Source organism: Magallana gigas, chromosome 4, assembly GCF_963853765.1.
Source record: "Magallana gigas chromosome 4, xbMagGiga1.1, whole genome shotgun sequence".
Lineage (NCBI taxonomy): Eukaryota > Metazoa > Mollusca > Bivalvia > Ostreida > Ostreidae > Magallana > Magallana gigas.
In genome coordinates this window covers 37,310,886-37,329,567 of record NC_088856.1, presented here as the reverse complement: position 1 = coordinate 37,329,567, position 18,682 = coordinate 37,310,886, and the positions used below count along the sequence as shown (strand labels likewise).

At 35.3% G+C, this 18,682-nt stretch overlaps 2 protein-coding genes across 2 annotated transcripts; one reads left to right on the top strand and one right to left on the bottom strand.

The window, feature by feature from the left end:
- Positions 1–581: 581 nt before the first annotated feature.
- LOC136274750 (E3 ubiquitin-protein ligase TRIM71-like) lies at positions 582–3,142 on the bottom strand. Its single transcript, XM_066082340.1, has 2 exons — positions 3,063–3,142; positions 582–2,520 (listed from the first exon to the last, which is right to left on the bottom strand). The coding sequence occupies exon 2, from the start codon at positions 2,518–2,520 to the stop codon at positions 793–795; it is 1,728 nt and encodes a 575-aa protein (XP_065938412.1). The 5' UTR covers positions 3,063–3,142; the 3' UTR covers positions 582–792.
- Positions 3,143–12,225: 9,083 nt separating this feature from the next.
- LOC136274748 (uncharacterized) lies at positions 12,226–17,837 on the top strand. The gene is made up of 2 exons (XM_066082338.1): positions 12,226–12,307; positions 15,793–17,837. The coding sequence occupies exons 1-2, from the start codon at positions 12,239–12,241 to the stop codon at positions 17,530–17,532; spliced, it is 1,809 nt and encodes a 602-aa protein (XP_065938410.1). The 5' UTR covers positions 12,226–12,238; the 3' UTR covers positions 17,533–17,837.
- The last annotated feature ends 845 nt before the right edge of the window (positions 17,838–18,682 follow it).

The following is an 18,682-nucleotide window of genomic DNA, read 5'->3' as shown; positions in this document are numbered from 1 at the left end:
GCTTAAGGGGGCGTTACGAAAAAAAATGGCATTTTTTATTCATATTGAATTATATAGAATATTACACTCTCTCTCAATGTTTAAGTTCTGTGGTGCACGGAACTTCATGCAGTTAACTTTTATAGTGAAATAATAATAATTTCATTCCCACTAAGGCAAGAATACTTGTCATACAAGAGAATTCCGATATTATTCAGATCAAATTTGATTTTAATTACCGACACCTCCTTATTTCCAACAATTTCTTTTAAAATTTACAACTCTCAATTTCCAACAAATTCCTTTAAAATTTTCAGATGTGTCAAACAAACATTATCTAAAGAATATCGGATTTATAAAAAAAAATTGGGTATTCACAATTGTCAAGAATTAACATTTTTAAAAGCAGTGGGAAGGGGGTATATTTATTGGCATACGATTTAAATATTTGATAGATCTATATTTAAAGATTCTGAATGTAACAAATGTGTACTGATCAAATATATTTGTAGGTCAGTTTAAAAAAAGTTAATGTATTTTAATAAACCTATTGCATCAATTAAAATAACAATACCATAAAACTACTAAATAAAAACGAAGAGTGTAAGTACCTGTATATTTAATAGTTAACTCTTCAGCAATGAAATTATTCTATATATTTACAAATTAACATACACAGGTTTACATGAATGATATGTACTCCAACGTACACTGTAGATACCAGTCATTGTACACTATCACTGTGTTGTTGTTACATTGTCTTACAACATACACATAATACATAGATGAAATTATCTTATGGATATGTAATGTTCACTGTAGATACTTGTACACTGTCACTTTGTTACCCCATTGTCCCACCCAGAGATTGTTCTCATCATCCACACACAAACTACGGGGATACGTTATCCCTTGTTGTTCTGTAAGTAGTGGGGACAAGAATTGACCGTCCTGATCCAGAAGATGAACTGTTTCACTGACACTATCACACACCAGGATGTGACCGAGTACATCAGTACATATTTCAAAGGGATTAAACTCTGACCCCTGACGTGTGTAGGAGAACCTGTGTTGTCCTGATTTATCCACCACCACTACAGCATGTTTGTCAAAGTCTGATACACAGACATCACTATTGATGTTTTCTGTGATGTAGTGTGGATCACCATACAGTCCCTGTCTTTTGTTGTCTCTCTGTATGTTCTGTATTTTTGTCCCTGTCTTGTTGTACCTGGTGACTTTAGCCTCTTCATCCTTTATCATCCCCACCAGTATGTCCCCGTTGATGTGGGAGGAGTGTACACTGATTGGTCTCCAGTCTCCTGTTTTAATGGATTCAGTGATTGTATTACCCGGTGTTATCCTTTTGATGACTTTGTTCTTTCTGTTTGTATAGATCAGATTCCCGTCCTGTGTAACTGTGTGGTAGCCTTCAGATCTACCACTGGTTTGTATCTCCTGTAGCTGATTCCCCTGTAGATCTGTTTGGACAAGGTTACCCAATGTATCACTGACCCAGAGTCTGCCTGATTTACCCAGTGATATATGAAATACACTGTCAACACCTGGTACTGTGTACTCCCTGACCTTGGTGACAGAGGAAGACAGACACAGTGTTTGTTTCACGTCAGATTTCTCTCTTTCTTGTTTTCTCTGTTTCCCTGTAGGTTTCAACTGTGTAGAGGCAGTCTCCATGGGCTTTATTTTTCTGTTCTCTGGTTTGATATTAGGAACAGTTATTCTACCCAGTAGTATGGCAACATCTTCCTTGCTGTATTGACCAGCAGTAAATACGGGTGGGACTGGTTTGGATGTCTCTGGTATGGGTCGTATCATTAGGTTTTCTGAATTGAGAGCAAATGTTAATTGTTCTATGTTTGAAGGGGATAGGTAACCATAAAATGTTTTGATTAAATCATTGAGATAGTTGATGTAATCATCAATATTTTGGTTTTGGCCGTAGAATGTTTCTAATAATGACTGTTCCATTTTGTCGGCTTGTTCTATTTTATCTGATGTGACTGTGTCTACCAGCTTTTTCACAACCTCAGCTTCAGCCTTCATGGATGTTCTTAAACCTTCCATGATCTTCTTTATTTCTCTGACATCACCAGCAATATCCTTTTTCAAATCTTGAGAAGTTGGTTCGAAATAATTTCTAATTTTGGCAATTTCATCTTGACATAGCGAAACCTTTTCATCAAAGACCATTTCTAGATCAGTAAACATATGACCGCGATGTTCTTTTGTGGTTGTACATTTGTAACAAAGAGGAATTTGACATTCCTCGCAGAAAATAACTAATTCTTTTGTGGGGTGGATCTTGCATTTCTCCACTGGAAGCGGTCGTTTACGTTGTTTATAAGGAACCACTTCATGGCTCTTGGTTTTCGTATTCTTCTGATGTTCATCTCTGCATTGTTCACACATTGGTTGGTGACAGTCATTGCAGTAAAACTGACAATTCCTCTCACAGTCTTCAGTGCCACACACCAAGTAATGCTGGGCGTCGGGTGGGATTTGTGATTCAGATAATGCCATCTGAAATTAGGAAAGTGCAATCAATTAAAAGGAAGTTAAGGCATTTATTTATTCATTCATTACCAACTTTTCTTTTCTGGCTAGGTACATGTATATATATATCTGGTGCTGAACAGCAATTTAATATATTTTATTTATAGCAAGGCACTTAATCATGCGTGGATCCAGAGGTTTTTTCTCTAGGGAAACTTCTCCTGCAATTGTGTTGCGTTTGACGGTTGCACGGTTAGTTTCTGACACAAGTCATTTGGTTTATAGTATACAATTATGTATTAATTAAATATACAATTGATTAAAAGTATACAATTTTTGTAAAAACAACAACAACAAATGGGCGAATATATGGGTCAATGAGGGCTAGTTCGAGAAAATACATGTCCCTATGTTTGAAAAAGGCCGCTACTTTCGGTTCAGTAAATATTGTCCATTGTTGATCAAATTAATAATCGTAAACGAAATCCAATATTTAGGCAAGCGAATGTATGTATACATATGTCAACGTTTTAACATCATTAGACATCAATAAACTTGTTGTAACTTACCGTGCATATCAATGTGACCTTTAAGTTATTTCAGCCATAATCGGGTGGATGACGCCCTGATCATGAGATTGGAATGAGAGAATACGAGACTTGTGTAATTTACTTCCTGGTTGTATGACCTCTTACCTTGAATAAATAGTCATTTATTTGCATGAAAGGGACCCAGTGTCATTGTGATACGCGTGCTATAGATGTGTGTAGACAAAAGTGTAAATATATGTGATGCAAGATTTAACAGTAAACGCACGTAGCATCGGGGGGGGGGGGGGGGCTTTTTTTGCGTAGAAAAGATTTTTCCTTAACGTTCATACAAAAAAATTAATTAACAAGGAGTTTGCACCCCACTTTTCCTTTCCCGTGACTATGTAAAAATTAGATTAAAAAATAAGGAATAAGTGAAAAGGAAGTTAATAGTATACCTTTACCTTCTATCACTTGAAAAACTCTATGAAAAATCATGACACCGATTTCTTGTTGATGGAAGTTTGATAGACTTTTTAGAAATATATATAATCAAAGCACTGACTATACACTTTATTTAAAATAATGTTTTTTATGGATTAAACACGCGTTCAGTGCTTGTACATGTAAGTAGAGCGTTATATATACATAGGTTCAATAGTATTATGTCTGCATGCGCGGATCTAGTATGTCGGCAGCCTCAAATACCTTGCGGACCACCCCCCCCCCCCCCAACACATCCTTCCCAACTCCTTTTAAAAAATATACTGGATCCTTGCAAGTGCTGTATTCTAAATTTTATTGAATATTAAAAAAAAAATACAATACATCAAATGAACACAATAAAACAACAGCTTTTATTAGCGATATTTATCGTTTGACAAGTGTCGCTCTGGGCATCGCCAAAGATGACGAATCATCATCAAAGTGGAGGCCGAACAGTTCCAGTAAATCAGGACAAGAAAATTACCGTCCCCTGAATAGTAAAAAAAAATATTTTGTGAAAATTTGACTCAATTTTGATGATACCATTCTTGTTCTAGATTTTGACCATAATAATTTTTAGTTGACCTGAATGTCTGAATTGTCTGGATTTTGACTACTTGCTCATAGATGAATGGCACATTAGCCTTCAATTTAAAGTTTCACATTTAAGATGCACATTTCTCGTATTATAAAAATATTTTCTTGATAGATTAAAACTTGCAAACATTGTCAAATTCATCGTTTTAAATTGATAAAATTTTAACATTCATGAAAGCTTCAATACGTACATGTATTTAATTGGGAAGTTTATTATAAAAAATTACAACTGAAAAGTTAGCATGTGCATTGTTCAGACCGTTATTAATATTCATGTTTTGATCAGTCTACATGTAGATTTCATTACTAATTAATAATAACTGTGTTTATGAGAGAGAGAGAGAGAGAGAGATGTTAAATAATTCTTGGACTTTTATTTTCATTAACAAACTTTATTTTATATTCCTGTTTTTACAAGATGGTGTTGCGTCATCTGAAGGAGTAGTTCACAGAAACAAACAGTCTGGGTGAGGCTAAAGAGGGACAACTCTGTTTGTCCTTAAAATGCTGAGATAAACTATTTCTGCTTGACATTTACTTTTCCCTGTTTGTACAACAAAGTGAATGACTGGCTAGCTGTAAACATAGACAATATGGAAGCTAACTAAGATGCCGCTAAATCTGCAGCAGAAATAGTGATTCTTTATTTTTTTTCAGATTTCTATCAAAGAGACATATTTATTTATATTATATGTACAGGTTTGTTCAAACTATCCATTCATACAAAGGTAGATCAAATATGTAATTACACACAGAGATAGAGTTTGATGATTGAAGAGATGTAGGACTTGAAATTTAAAGGTTAGGGAAACGCATAGGACTATGCCATTTCTTTAAGGGTTGATTAAAATTTGAATGTTTTGGACGAGAAGTGGAAGATCAAAAATCCACAAGCACCTAGATCAACTTTTTACAGAAATGTATATCCATAGTTGTATTTTTTTATTTATATTTGTTAAAAATTCAATTTTAATTGTTTCAGGAAATTTTACTCTGTGATCACACAGACTGTGCTGATGGTGTTAAATTTGTATAAAAAAAGGAATGCTTACCACATTACACATTTTTAGATAAAAGTTTAATTAGAAAATGTTAGCAGGAAAACGCCATGAACTTATTATTGTTGACTGCTGTGACACGCATATTTTTTAGTAACTAACTGAAATGTTGATATGCTTTTAGTTATAACAAAAGAAGATTTTTATAAGTTATACATGTATTTCTCTCTTTCTACATATCAATCTATGTCAAAAAGAATTACATCCATGAAAACTACACGTCAATCATCTAAAATCTTGCTTTAATTTCTTATTTACATTGTTAATATATAGTGAATATTATTTAACATAGGTATATACAAGTTATAAACATTGCAGGCAATAATTTGTGTCAATATTTTATTGTTTTATTCTGGATATTGTACGTCGTACAGTTTTAAGTGCATATGATAAGTCAGATTAAAACAAGTAAAAGATACAAAGTATCTGACTTTGATGTCTATTTCAAGAACCGAGTTTTCAGTTCAAACGTTTTCATGACCCTTAGCTTAAGGATCAAAGACATGTTGTAATTTATTAGATGTCCTATTTTTTTTAAATATGAATGTCTAATTTAAATTTCAACAAAGCTAAGGTTAAGTGGTTTCATGTTGTCATTTCATTAAATTGTTTTAACACCCCTCCCGACCCCAAAGAGGTAGTGACAGTTATCAGAAATAGACACAAATGCATAAACATACAGTAATGTATTTTTTTATACTTTCACGTTAAATACTGAAATCTGATTGATTTAGACGCAGTTGATAATCCGTTCTATTACCCTCAGCGTTAACAGCACACTTAGCAACGGGTAACACGACGATTTGTTACATGCGCGTAAATTATGCGCGTACGGTTCGCCGTAGAATTTCCGTCATTTCTATATAAAAGCAATATAAAAATTATAATATTAAATTATAATGCAACCTCTGCTTCGCGTCAGTTGACAATGGTTATCTCGGGGTGTCCATTTCAACTGTTACCATCACAAACAGGCACTATTTATATTATACTCCCTCATAACACATAAGCGGATCTAGACTAGAAAGGTTGAGGGGGGGGGGGGCGGCAGGGTTTGTGTTTGTCTTCACACCCCCCCCCCCACCACTCGCACACCAAAAATATGTCTCAATCCCCCCCCCCCTTTGCAAACAAAAGTATACCTCGAACCCCCCCCCCCCTTGAAAAATATTCTGGATCTGTGTATGTAATCCATGTTGTTTATTTGGTTTTTAAAATTAGACCAAAAGAATCTATGGGATCCGATGTTTCTATTATGATGTCATTAAAAGCAATGCAGCGTTTGACTGTTATTTCAAACAGCCTGCATGAAGGTGGATATAATTAGAGCCCAATTTGTATTTCAATGACTGATTTTATTAATGCTTTGCGTTAGGGTCATGCATGGATAAAGTTGGGTGTGGGGACCCTTGCTCCTCCCCATATAAATTCAGATATCAAGATGTTTCAAAATTGCCGAAAATTAGCATCGACTTGACACCCCCACCCCTTGCACACAAATCCCCCCCCCCCCCCCCCCCCCCCCGCCCGCGTTGACTATATCCTAGATCCTTGCATGATAAAGGCAATGCAATCAATGCTTTAGTCCGATCGACACGGTTTTCTTAGATTTCACGATAGGGATATATGCATTTTAAGATCCATATTTTTTATTGTAAAAATTGAAAAATAATAGTTTACATTCTAGAGTTCTGAATAGATAGTGTTTTAAATCAAATTTTTTAAAAAAATTACTTAATATATATTTAGTTATATCTGTATCTAGATAGATAGAGAAATCTGGGCCCACCCACCCCCTTCACGAAATTTCAAACACAGGGGAGTCGTTGGAAGGTATTTCATATTGGGGCGGCGAATTTAATGGATAAAGGGGGGGGGGGGGGGGGGGGTTGAACTGGATCTGAATTGACTTGAAATGAAAATATTCTACGATATTTCCAACTATTGTTAAACATATGTTTTAAAATTATGATAATATCATTTTTATGGCACTATATAAGAAACAAAGCAATTATGTTTACAGAGGCATATTCCATGTCCACCGAGGCTCAGTTCGTGCCTTCAGAGGCACAGCACGTGTCCACAGAGGCACATATCATGCCCACAGACGCACATCATGCACTCACAGAAGAGGGACAACTGCGCCCACACAGAGGCCGAGCAAATGCCCACAGGACTGAGGTGCCCATGACCTGTTCCAAAAGATAAAAATAGAGTCCCTAGGGACACAGAACATGCCCCCGAAAATCGAAATAATGGCACCCGGATTTATACAAACAGATGCAACATGGGAACATTTCGAGAAATATTCCGAACCCAAGGTAATTATAAGTTTATCATTTTGCTGAATTGTTAATTATTGATGTGTAATAACTAATTGTGTTGTTTATTATTATTTCTTTATTCCTCTATTAACTTAAATTCATATGTTATAAATTTCAACATACCAGTGATTTGGAGATACCGAGTCCCTCGTTTACACTGTTTTGGAAATGTGCGCCTTTTTTCTTTTAGATGTTCCAGGATATCGATGATGTTGGACCATGACAGCGATGGTGACAGTGATGACGAGGAGGAAGGAAACGACAAAGAACTTGACCAGGCGATATGGTGATAATTAATTGTAATCAGATTAACCAGATTTATTTGATTATATTTTCATCATGTAATTGATTCAATATTACGAATTAATTTGTACAGTCATTTCATGCATATCGTTTACAAATTTATGCTATGCTGTAGTATGCAATTTCATTGATATGCTATGAGATTTCAATGCATTGCTATGAGATTTGTTTGCTATATTATGAGAAATTGACATGAAGGGCTTAATGATATGGTATGCTATGAGATTTGAACAAAAACGCCTCCATACACAGAAGAGTTCTACACATTTGGAAGTTAAATGATAAAAAGCCAAAATTAACCACTACTCTACAATGTGAGCGTTTATTCTTTCAAATAAAACCATTTAAACCCAGTTAAAATCATGTTGAATGCTATGCTATGGAATGCTATGGTATGATATGACGAATGCAATTCTATGAGATTGTATGCTATGGTATGAGATTCCAATGCTATGCTATGAGATTGCAATGTTATGCTATGAGATTTCAGTACTATGATATGCTATGTTGTAAGTTGTAAAAGATATGCTTGAACTGACTGTAAACATTCTCAGCAATGTATTCTTGTTATTAAAAGAAATATCAAAACAAATCTGAACATTCAATAATTCGCAATCGCAATTTCTCGGGCCTTTCCGGCAAGCTCGGAAAAATACCTCGAATGTATTAACATCACCGGATGTTAGAATTTTATACAAAATAGAGTCGCTTCCCAGTAAAATAGATATCGGCTAGACAGCATTGTATGTCGTTCCTGTTGTATATTTTAGGGTATATCATTGACTTTAATGAAGTCGAACTCACATTTCAACAGATCTTAAATATGGAGGGTAATCGTGTTCAAAAATCCAGACATGTAAACTTGTAAATCCGAATATGCAATCTTGTTGATGTGTGAGCCTGAGTATGAATATGTGTAATTCTGATTGTGTAACCTATAAACTCGGGCATAAACACGTGTAAGATTTGACTCAGTTCCTTCGCACGATGCACATTTTGCAACTTTATTGTTTACATTAGTTAATTAAACCTTCAACTTTGCACACTTTTAATCCGTAGTTTCTGCATTTGTAACTTCAGGCTCGGCAAAAGCACATCTGACATGATACAAATTGACAAATGTAAAGTCTACAAGTTTGTCGAATTTTGACATGACCTTATATGGCAACTGCCTTGCTGCGGGAAAAGGCATGCCGTAACCGCCGGAATGAACGAAAAATAAACATAATATTCAGCTGAACTGTTGCAATAAGCTTTTAATGAACGACACCTTTTCTATCGAAAATACCGGTATTATTTTTAGAAAAAAAATTGAGGTATGATTGAAGCTGGACCAAACAGGAAGAGGTTCATGTAGAAAAAAAATCGTTGCCGATGTGACGAAGGCGCAAATTTCCGTATAGATATAAATCTCATCGTATTATAAAAGGAAATGCCTAATATTTTATTTCTTTAAAAAAAAATTTGACATGTAATTTAAACTGGAATATAAGTAAATGCGTACTCTTTTCTAGAAATGAGATGGATCAAGAAATTTCCTAAGGGGGTAAATATATTTTGAGCGGCATGGGGTTCGAAGACCGCCGTGAGGTCCCATGTAACTCCATTGCTTCTGAATTCTAAGAATTTGAGATAGAATTTTTAACCGGGTTTCCGATTATTGAAATGGTAAAAATTGCAAGCGGACGAGTGGCTGTCAAAAAGGTACCCTTACTGTACCGATAACTCCTCGAACAGTTTTCAAGATAGGAAGTTGTTCTTTTGCAGATCATTTATACATATATATCAGAGGTATGCAAATTGCTAGGATTTTGATTTCTGATAATTTATGAAAAAATATCAGCTGTTGAACTTAGTCATTTTTGGGCAAAAACATTGCATATAGAGTACCCAATTTTTACTCTTGTTATTTTTCTGAATTAGTTAGAATAAACGACCTGCAAGGATTTGGTAATTTTTCGCGGAAAAATTTATGTTACTTTACATGTATTTATTTTTTGTTGTTGTTGTGTAAGTGAAAGATAAATAATAACACAATCTTCAATAATAATATAAAACAAGCGCGTATTTTTGTGCGCCGTAAATTGAAGTTTTACTATGGGAGACAATGTAGCTCCCAGATCGTCCATCTGTATTTTTAAACAGGGAGCTACAGACCTGCAGATAGTTCACAAGTGGCTGTAAGGCTGTATTATAATAGCTCTTCAGAAAATTTTTATCAACCAATTTCACAAAGTGAGTCTGTATTGAACCGACATTCAGGACGTCATACTCATATCCCGTAATAATTGCTTGAAATAATAAAAAACAAAATGTCAATTTTTACCTGCATGTATGCTTTTTTCTCTATATATTGCCGACAATGCTTTTTTCCCTATATATTGCCGACAATGCAAAGAAACATTTCTTAAAATAATATTGATACATATTTTAATTTTAACCTTGTTATCTTTAGAATTTTTATTCATTTTTTAAAGAGGGTGTCGCTTCTTATGTCTCATATTAATCACAATCTCCAAACCAATGTCTTTAAATAGTTTGTTTTTCTTATCGATAACTTTGCAACTCAGATGGCCGACCCCGTGTAATTTTTCGCGGGGATGTGGGGGAGGGAGGTCTTGTCACAATTTTGTGGTAGCGATAAGGATGCATTTGGAGATATTTTTTTAATTCAGCCGAGGCCAATACTTTAACAATAGGTTGCATGTACTCTAAAAACAATGGCGTCGGAAGCAAATTGAAAGGGGGTGGGGCTAAACTAATCATAAAAAAATATTGACAAGAATTCCCATATTTATGAAAATTCTAATCCGTGGGGGAGGGTATATCAATGACTCCAATTTTACCTGCCCAATCCCCCCACCCCCAATCATGAAATTCCTAATCCGTGGTGGTGGGGGGGGGGGGGTGGTGCTAGTTTACCTACTATGACTCTAATTTTCAATTTCACTATTGATATTTCATTCTTTTTAAGGTCTTTAAAGGAACAATTTTGTTTGTTGCGAGGAAAGTAGGGGGGGGGGTAAATCCTCCCTGTTGCTATGTTCCTAATGGTTAGGTCTAACTTGGCAAAAAAGTGGGGGGAGGGGGGGGGGCTAAGTCCCCCCCCCTCCCCTAGCCCCCCCCCTCCCTGTTCCGACGCCTATGAATAAAAATGCGTATATATCTTTATACACGTGTATTCAAACAAAGTCATTAAATGTAATTTTTTTCAGTTCTAGGAGGATATCTGAAGCCGATCGAATTCTTTACTCGCATCTTTTATACATTCTCTTGATAAAATGTACACCAATCTCATAATTTAATTTTCCGAAAAATAATACTCTATGAAATGTTGTTATCCAGAGATAATATGATTTTAGGCCTACCTAATTTTTTTTTTTATTTATTCCGTCCCTATTCCGGCGATTACGGCATGCCTTTACCTGCAGCTAGCCTTTTTCTATCAGTGACGTCACTGTTTCCATATAAGGTCATGTCAAAATTCGACAAACTTGTAGACTTTACATTTGTCAATTTGTATCATGTCAGATGTGCTTTTGCCGAGCCTGAAGTTACAAATGCAGAAACTACGGATTAAAAGTGTGCAAAGTTGAAGGTTTAATTAACTAATGTAAACAATAAAGTTGCAAAATGTGCATCATGCGAAGGAACTGAGTCAAATCTTACACGTGTTTATGCCCGAGTTTTATAGGTTACACGATCAGAATTACACATATTCACACTCAGGCTCACACATCAACACGATTGCATATTCGGATTTACAAGTTTACATGTCTGGATTTTTGAACACGATTACCCTCCATACTTAAAATGTGTTGAATTTATATTAAGTTTTACAAAAAGGGGGTGTCATGGACGCCTAGGTAATACATTTGAGGTGTTTTTCCGAGCTTGCCGGAAAAGCCCGAGAAGTTGCAATTGAATATTTCGTAGTCACGTGGTTTACAGGCCCTGTCCAGTTTTAGTGCCGTGTCTGGGGAGATAATTCTCAGGGAAGAGGTACTGAAAAAAGGGCCCACCTTTTGTTGAAATACAGTATCCAAATTACAAATAAATCTACGAGTTTTAATTTTTTTCTGTGTAATTTCTTTATATACATGTTCTCTCTTTAGGCACGGGCGTTGTCAGAGCTGACCATCAAAACATTTCTGGCTGAGAAGCGAATAACGTCAGAGGTGATTATACTTATATGCATGCATGTATATAAACCGATCATATATTCCTGAATTAATCGTCTTGATGTAAATTTCGAATTTACCAGTTGGGAGTAAATTCAAAATTAACAATATGTAAATTTTGTATTTCCTGCCGCCCGGTAAATTAAAAATATGCAACGTGACATAAATACTTAATAAATCGATAAATGCGTAGTTGATCATGTGAACCTTTTTGTCGAAGGATAATTGTTCAAATGAACATTTATATCTGTTTTAAGGCCAGGAGGATGTCCAAGATGGCGATACAGTCTGCCTACTCAGCGGCCGTGGTTACTCCACTAAGGTCCTCAAAGAAGGTGAGAAGGAGCTTAATCTTTACACAGGAATAATTATTCTAATATTCAAATATAAATCAAAGGTTCTACATGTAAAGCTCTGTAGTTTAAGCTAAAACACATACAAAAGTATTTTACTTTTATTCACATGCTATAAGCTATAGTTTAGCTGCAGGTCTGTAGTTTCCCGATCTGAAATAAAAAATTCGGATGGAGGATCAGGTCGTCCATCCGAATTCAGTTTCAGACCAAGATCCACAGACCTGCAGTTATTAAAAACTATTGTGAAATTATTTGCCAGTTTATTGGCTAGTAAAAAGTAGACAAGGTTCTTAGATATTGTCAGTATAAACAGGGCAAGATTCTTAGATATGGTCAGTATAAACAGGACAATGTTCTTAGATATGGTCAGTGTAGAGAAGACAAGGTTCTTAGATATGGTTTATATAATGAGACAAGGTTCTTATGTACGGCCAGTATAGAGAAAACAAGGTTCTTAGATAGGGTTTGTATAGAGTAGCCAATGTTCTAAGATATGATTAGTTTAAACAGGACAAAGAGTTTAGATATGGTATGTATAGAGTAAACAAGGGTCTTAGATATGGTTTGTATACTGAAGACGAGTTTCTTAGATATGGTTGGTATAAAGTAGACAAAGTTCTTAGATATGGTCAGTATTAACAGGACAAGGTTCTTAGATATGGTCAGTGTAGAGAAGACAAGGTTCTTAGATAAAGTTTATATAAAGTAGTCGAGGTTCTTAGATATGGCCAGTATAAAGTCGACAAGGTTCTTAGATATGGTCAGTATAAACAGGGCAAGGCTCTTAGATATAGTTAGTATAAACAAAACAAGGTTCTTAGTTATGGTTTATATAGAGTAGACAGGGTTCTTAGTTATGGTCAGTATAAACAGGGCAAGGTTCTTAGATATGGTCAGTGTAGAGAAGACAAGGTTCTTAGATATGGTTTATATAATGAGACAAGGATCTTATGTACGGCCAGTATAGAGAAAACAAGGTTCTTAGATATGGTTTGTATAGAGATGAAAAGGTTCTTAGATATGGTTTGTATAGAGATGACAAGGTTCTTAGATATAGTCAATATGAACAGTACAAGGTTCTTTGATATGGTCAGTATAAACAGGACAAGTTTCTTTGATATGGTCAGTGTAGAGAAGACAAGGTTCTTAGATATGGATTGTATAGAGTAGAAAAGGTTCTTAGATATGGTTAGTATAAAGATGATAATGTTCTTTAATATGGTTTATATAGAGTAGACAAGGTTCTTAGATATGGTTTATAGGGAGTAGAGAAGGTTCTTAGACATGATCAGTATAAACAGGAAAAGGTTCTTAGATATGGTTTATATAGAGTAGACAAGGTTCTTAGATATGGTCAGGATAAAGAGGACAAGGTTCTTAGATATTATTAGTATACTGAAGACGAGGTTCTTAGATATGGTTAGTATAGAGTAGACAAGGTTCTTAGATATGGTCAGTATAAACAGGACAAGGTTCTTAGATATGGCTAGTATAAAGTAGACAATGTTCTTAGATATGGTCAGTATAAACAGGGCAAGATTCTAAGATATCGTTAGTATAGAGAAGACAAGGTTCTTAGGTACGGCCAGTATAGAGTAGACAAGCTAGGTTCTTAGATATGGTCAGTATAAAATTATCGTTCTTAGACATGGTCAGTAAAGACATAACAAGGTTCTTAGATATAGCGTATGTAAAGTATTTAAGGCTCTTGAATCAATATGGCCAAAATGTAGTGTTGCACATTCTGGTACATCGAGACAGCATAATATATATTGAAATTTAGAAGAAAAATCCGTGCTTTTAAAATAAATTAAGGAATAATTGTTTTCTTATCATTTAAAAATGTAGAAATCTGATTATCAAGCGTGCAAGGCGACTATAGTAAAGTTAAACAAGGAAAATCATTAGCCAATGACTCGCTTAACTATGGAGGCGTAGTAGGCAACCAATCAGATCGAGGTTCTTATCAAGGTTCTTAAATCCAATAATACGTTACTATTATACCTCTGTACAGAACACAGGTGGTTTGTAGACTGGTCATCTGTCTCTGTCGTACGAAAAAGATATCGTGCATATCATACAGGCATTGCAAGTCGAAGGTGGTAAGTTAATTAGAACAATTTTGTCTGAAATTGTGAGAAAACTAACTATCTAATATATCTCATGACGGTTCAACATTTTACATATTCCTAACCGTAATCTAGATGATAAGTCAACAAGGGCTTGTCCTTATTATTGAACCGAAAGTAGTGACCATTTTTAGAGACATGATAAAGTTATCTAGCTTTATTATTCCATTCCTTTTGCATTTTTAAAGATATGTGTTATTCTATAACAGTTTCTGGTGAAAGAAAAGTAAACGGCCAACATTTTTATTTACAAACGAGACTTTGACCCGTGCCTGCACGGGTTGACATTACATATCGGACATTTACGAAATAGATACATCGACACACCATATTGTTGACATTTACATAACAAAGCTATAAGCCTAAAATAATGCTATGAAGTTCACTACACTTTCATTTGTTAGAATAATCTAACTGTGTCTTGTCTCGTGAATTTGGCCCTTGCAACAGTTGGATTGCCTCCCATATATCCTTAATGTAGCAGAAAATTGCAGAATCGCTCCGAAACGATTTAAAAAAAAAAATTAATTAAGTTGCATTGAAAATAACAGTCAAATTAATTGTAATAAACCTTTTTGAGTCTGTAAATATCTTTCAAAATTTAATCCATATACTAGTAATCGAAAAACTCAACACTTTTTCATTAAACGTAAAGTTGCGAAATTTCTTTGCTACAGAGACAATACACGGAACGCATTCTATCGTAAAACCGGGTCCGTAGGAAATTGATCATTTTAACGATAAAACATATTTTTCCATGGAATCAAATTGCCATCACGAAGACAAAAGTAATTACTCAGTTTATAGGTATATTTGTTATTTTATAATTGCTCTCATAAGATATAGATGAACAGAATATATAATTATAGCAAATTTCCTATTAAATTTTACACGTATTTGTATTATCGTTTCTGAGTTTATTCATGAAAATATGATATTATGGAAACATAAACTAAAGATTCCGTTAGCGTGAATGTATTGCGCAAACGCAAGATTGTTAAATCCAAACAAATCCAGATGATTTCAGGGATTTTTTAAGGAAATTTCGTTGATTATTAATTATCAAAGCTGAATTGAGAAAATTAAAACAAATTGGCAATCTTCAAGTACAAATGATGTTTAATATATATAAAACTAAAGACATTACTCTTCCGGTATTAAAGGCCAAAATTCGGGTCTATTGTTTTGATATAGTAGTATTGATATTTGTATGACCTGAGTAATAAACGCTGTAACGTGTTTCATTGTCTTGATAAGTTTTAGTGGATTTGTAAAGTGAAGCTATTTACCTTATTAAATTGTATATACCGGTATATTAAAATTTTCTAATTTCAGATGGCATTATCTGAATCCCCAATACCACCCGACGCTCAGCATTATTTGGTGTGTGGCACTGAAGACTGTAAGAAGAACTGCCAGTTTTACTGCAATGACTGTCACCAACCAATGTGTGAACAATGTAGAGATGAACATCAGAATAATAAGAAAACCGAAAAACACGAAGTGGTCCCTTATAAACAACGCAAACATCAAATTCCTTTAGAGAAATGCAAGATCCACCCATCAAAACACATAGATCTTTTCTGTGAGGAATGCCAGATTCCCATTTGTTCTAAATGTACAACCACAAAAGAACATCGTGGTCATCTGTTTACCGATCTAGAAATTGTCTTTGCTGAAAAATTTTTACTTTGTCACGTAGAAGTTGCCAAAATTCGAAGCTATTTTGAGCCTACTTCTCAAGATTTGAAAACGGAAATTGCTGAAGATGTCAAAGAAATAAAGAGGACAATTGAAGACATAAGAACATCCATGAAGGCTGAAGCTGAGTCTGTGAAAAAGTTGGTAGACACAGTCACGTTAGATAAAATAAATCATGTTGACAAAATAGAACAGTCATTATTGGAAACTTTAAGCGGTCAAAGTCAAAAAATAGATGACTACATTAACTATCTCAATGATTTAATTAAGACGTTTTTTGGTTATTTATCTCCTTCAAACATCGGACAATTAACATTTGCTCTCAAATCAAAATACCTAATGATGCAACCAATACCAGAGACATCCAAACCTGTCCCACCCGTATTTACTGCTGGCCAACACAACAAGGAAAATATCGCTAAACTGCTGGGTAGAATAACTGTTCCCGACACCAAACCACAGAACAGAAAAGTAAAGCCCATGGTGACTGCATCTACACAGTTGAAACCTACAGGGAAACAGAGAAAACAAGACAGGGAGAAATCTGACATGAAACATACACTGTCTCTATCTTCCTCCGTCACCAAGGTCAGGGAGTACAAAGTACCAGGTGTTTGCAATGTATATCATATATCACTAGGTAAATCAGGCAGACTCTGGGTCAGTGATATGAATGGTAACCTTGTCCAAACAGATCTACAGGGGAATCAGCTACAGAAGAAACAAACCAGTGGTATCAGATCCGAAGGCTGCCACACAGTCACACAGGACGGGGATCTGATCTATACAGACAAACAAAACAAAGTCATCAATAGAATAACATCGGATAATATAATAACTGAATTCAATAAAACAGGAGACTGGGAACCACTTAGTATACATTGCTCCCACATCAACGGGGACATACTGGTGGGGATGATAAAGGATACAGAGGGTAAAGTCACCAGGTACAACAAGACAGGGACAGAAATACAGAACATACAGAGAGACAACAAAGGACAGGAACTGTATGAGCTACCGCACTACATCACAGAAAACATCAATGGTGATGTCTGTGTATCAGACAATAACAAATATGCTGTAGTGGTGGTGGATAAATCAGGACGACACAGGTTCTCCTACACAGGTCAGAGGTTAGGGTTTAATCCCTATGGAATATGTACTGATGTACTCGGTCACATCCTGGTGTGTGATACATATCTATTCAGTAACACAGTTGATCTTCTGGACCAGGACGGTCAGTTCTTGTCTCTACTACTCACATCACAACAAGGGATAGATTATCCCATTAGTGTGTGTGTGGATGATGACAACAATCTCTGGGTGGGACAACGTAACACCACCACAGTGACAGTGTACAAGTATCTACAGTGATCATTATATGTCCATACACTAATTAGGTACTGTGTGTGTGTTGTGAGACAATGTAACAACACTGTTATATACTGGTATATACAGTGTAGATAGAAATGCATGTAAACATTCATGTAGCCTGGTATGTTTATAATTTTGATTAATGAATCATATTCATTGCCTGACAATTGATGAATAAATAAACATGTATTATTTTTCTTTTTATAGCTATTAGACACTTATTTTCTGATTGAATCTTGACAATAGCTATCAAAAGGACTTGCGTAACATATGGTTTTACTAGTAAATGATGTCATCAAACTCTGATTGAAGTAAGGAGAATGTTTTCTGAATGATATCCTTAAAAGTGACATCTTAAAAAACAAATGTAATTATGTGAACACAAAATTGTTAATAGGCACTGATCATTTAAGATATTGATATATAAATTATCGTATTATTCTCTTTCACTAGTTCTAATCTAATTTATGTAAGAACACTGTCTTAAAAGCCCGTGAAGTTGCGATTGGATTTCCATCTAAGTGAATTCTTTCTCAAAAGGTTGATTTTCCCCTGTGACCTTGATCTTCGAGCCTTGTTGTCCAAATGCTGGGCCTGACTTGAAAAAAAAACCGTACCTTGAAAGAAATACAGACAATATTCAACATTCAGCGTTTCATCAATTGATGAATTTGATAGAAGATAAATATTTAGGGTCCTCCACATCTTTGGGAGAAGTCCTAAACATCTAATTTATAGTAACTGAAAGACATGGATTTCGAGTATACATTCGACTTGAAAATGACAGAAAAACTCCATTTTGGGGGGGGGGGGGGGATCAACGTTTAAAATATCACCGCTATATTCAATAAAACAAAGTGAAACGTCCCTGCAGTATTCGAACTGGAGACCTGCGGGTCAGTAGATCAAAGGTACATCCATTGCACTACAGTGATAGACATCAGAATTCGGCGATACAAACTGTGTCATAATGGGATAACCATGCGCGGATACAGAAAATTTTTCGGGGCGGGGGGTTCCGACGGTGATTTGAGTTTAGCGGGGGGGGGGGGGGGGTTCAAGGCATATTTTTGGTAATTCTATAATGAAACTGAAAGAAATTTGAATTTTACAGGGGGAGGGACCCCTGGCCCACCCACCCCCTTTTCTC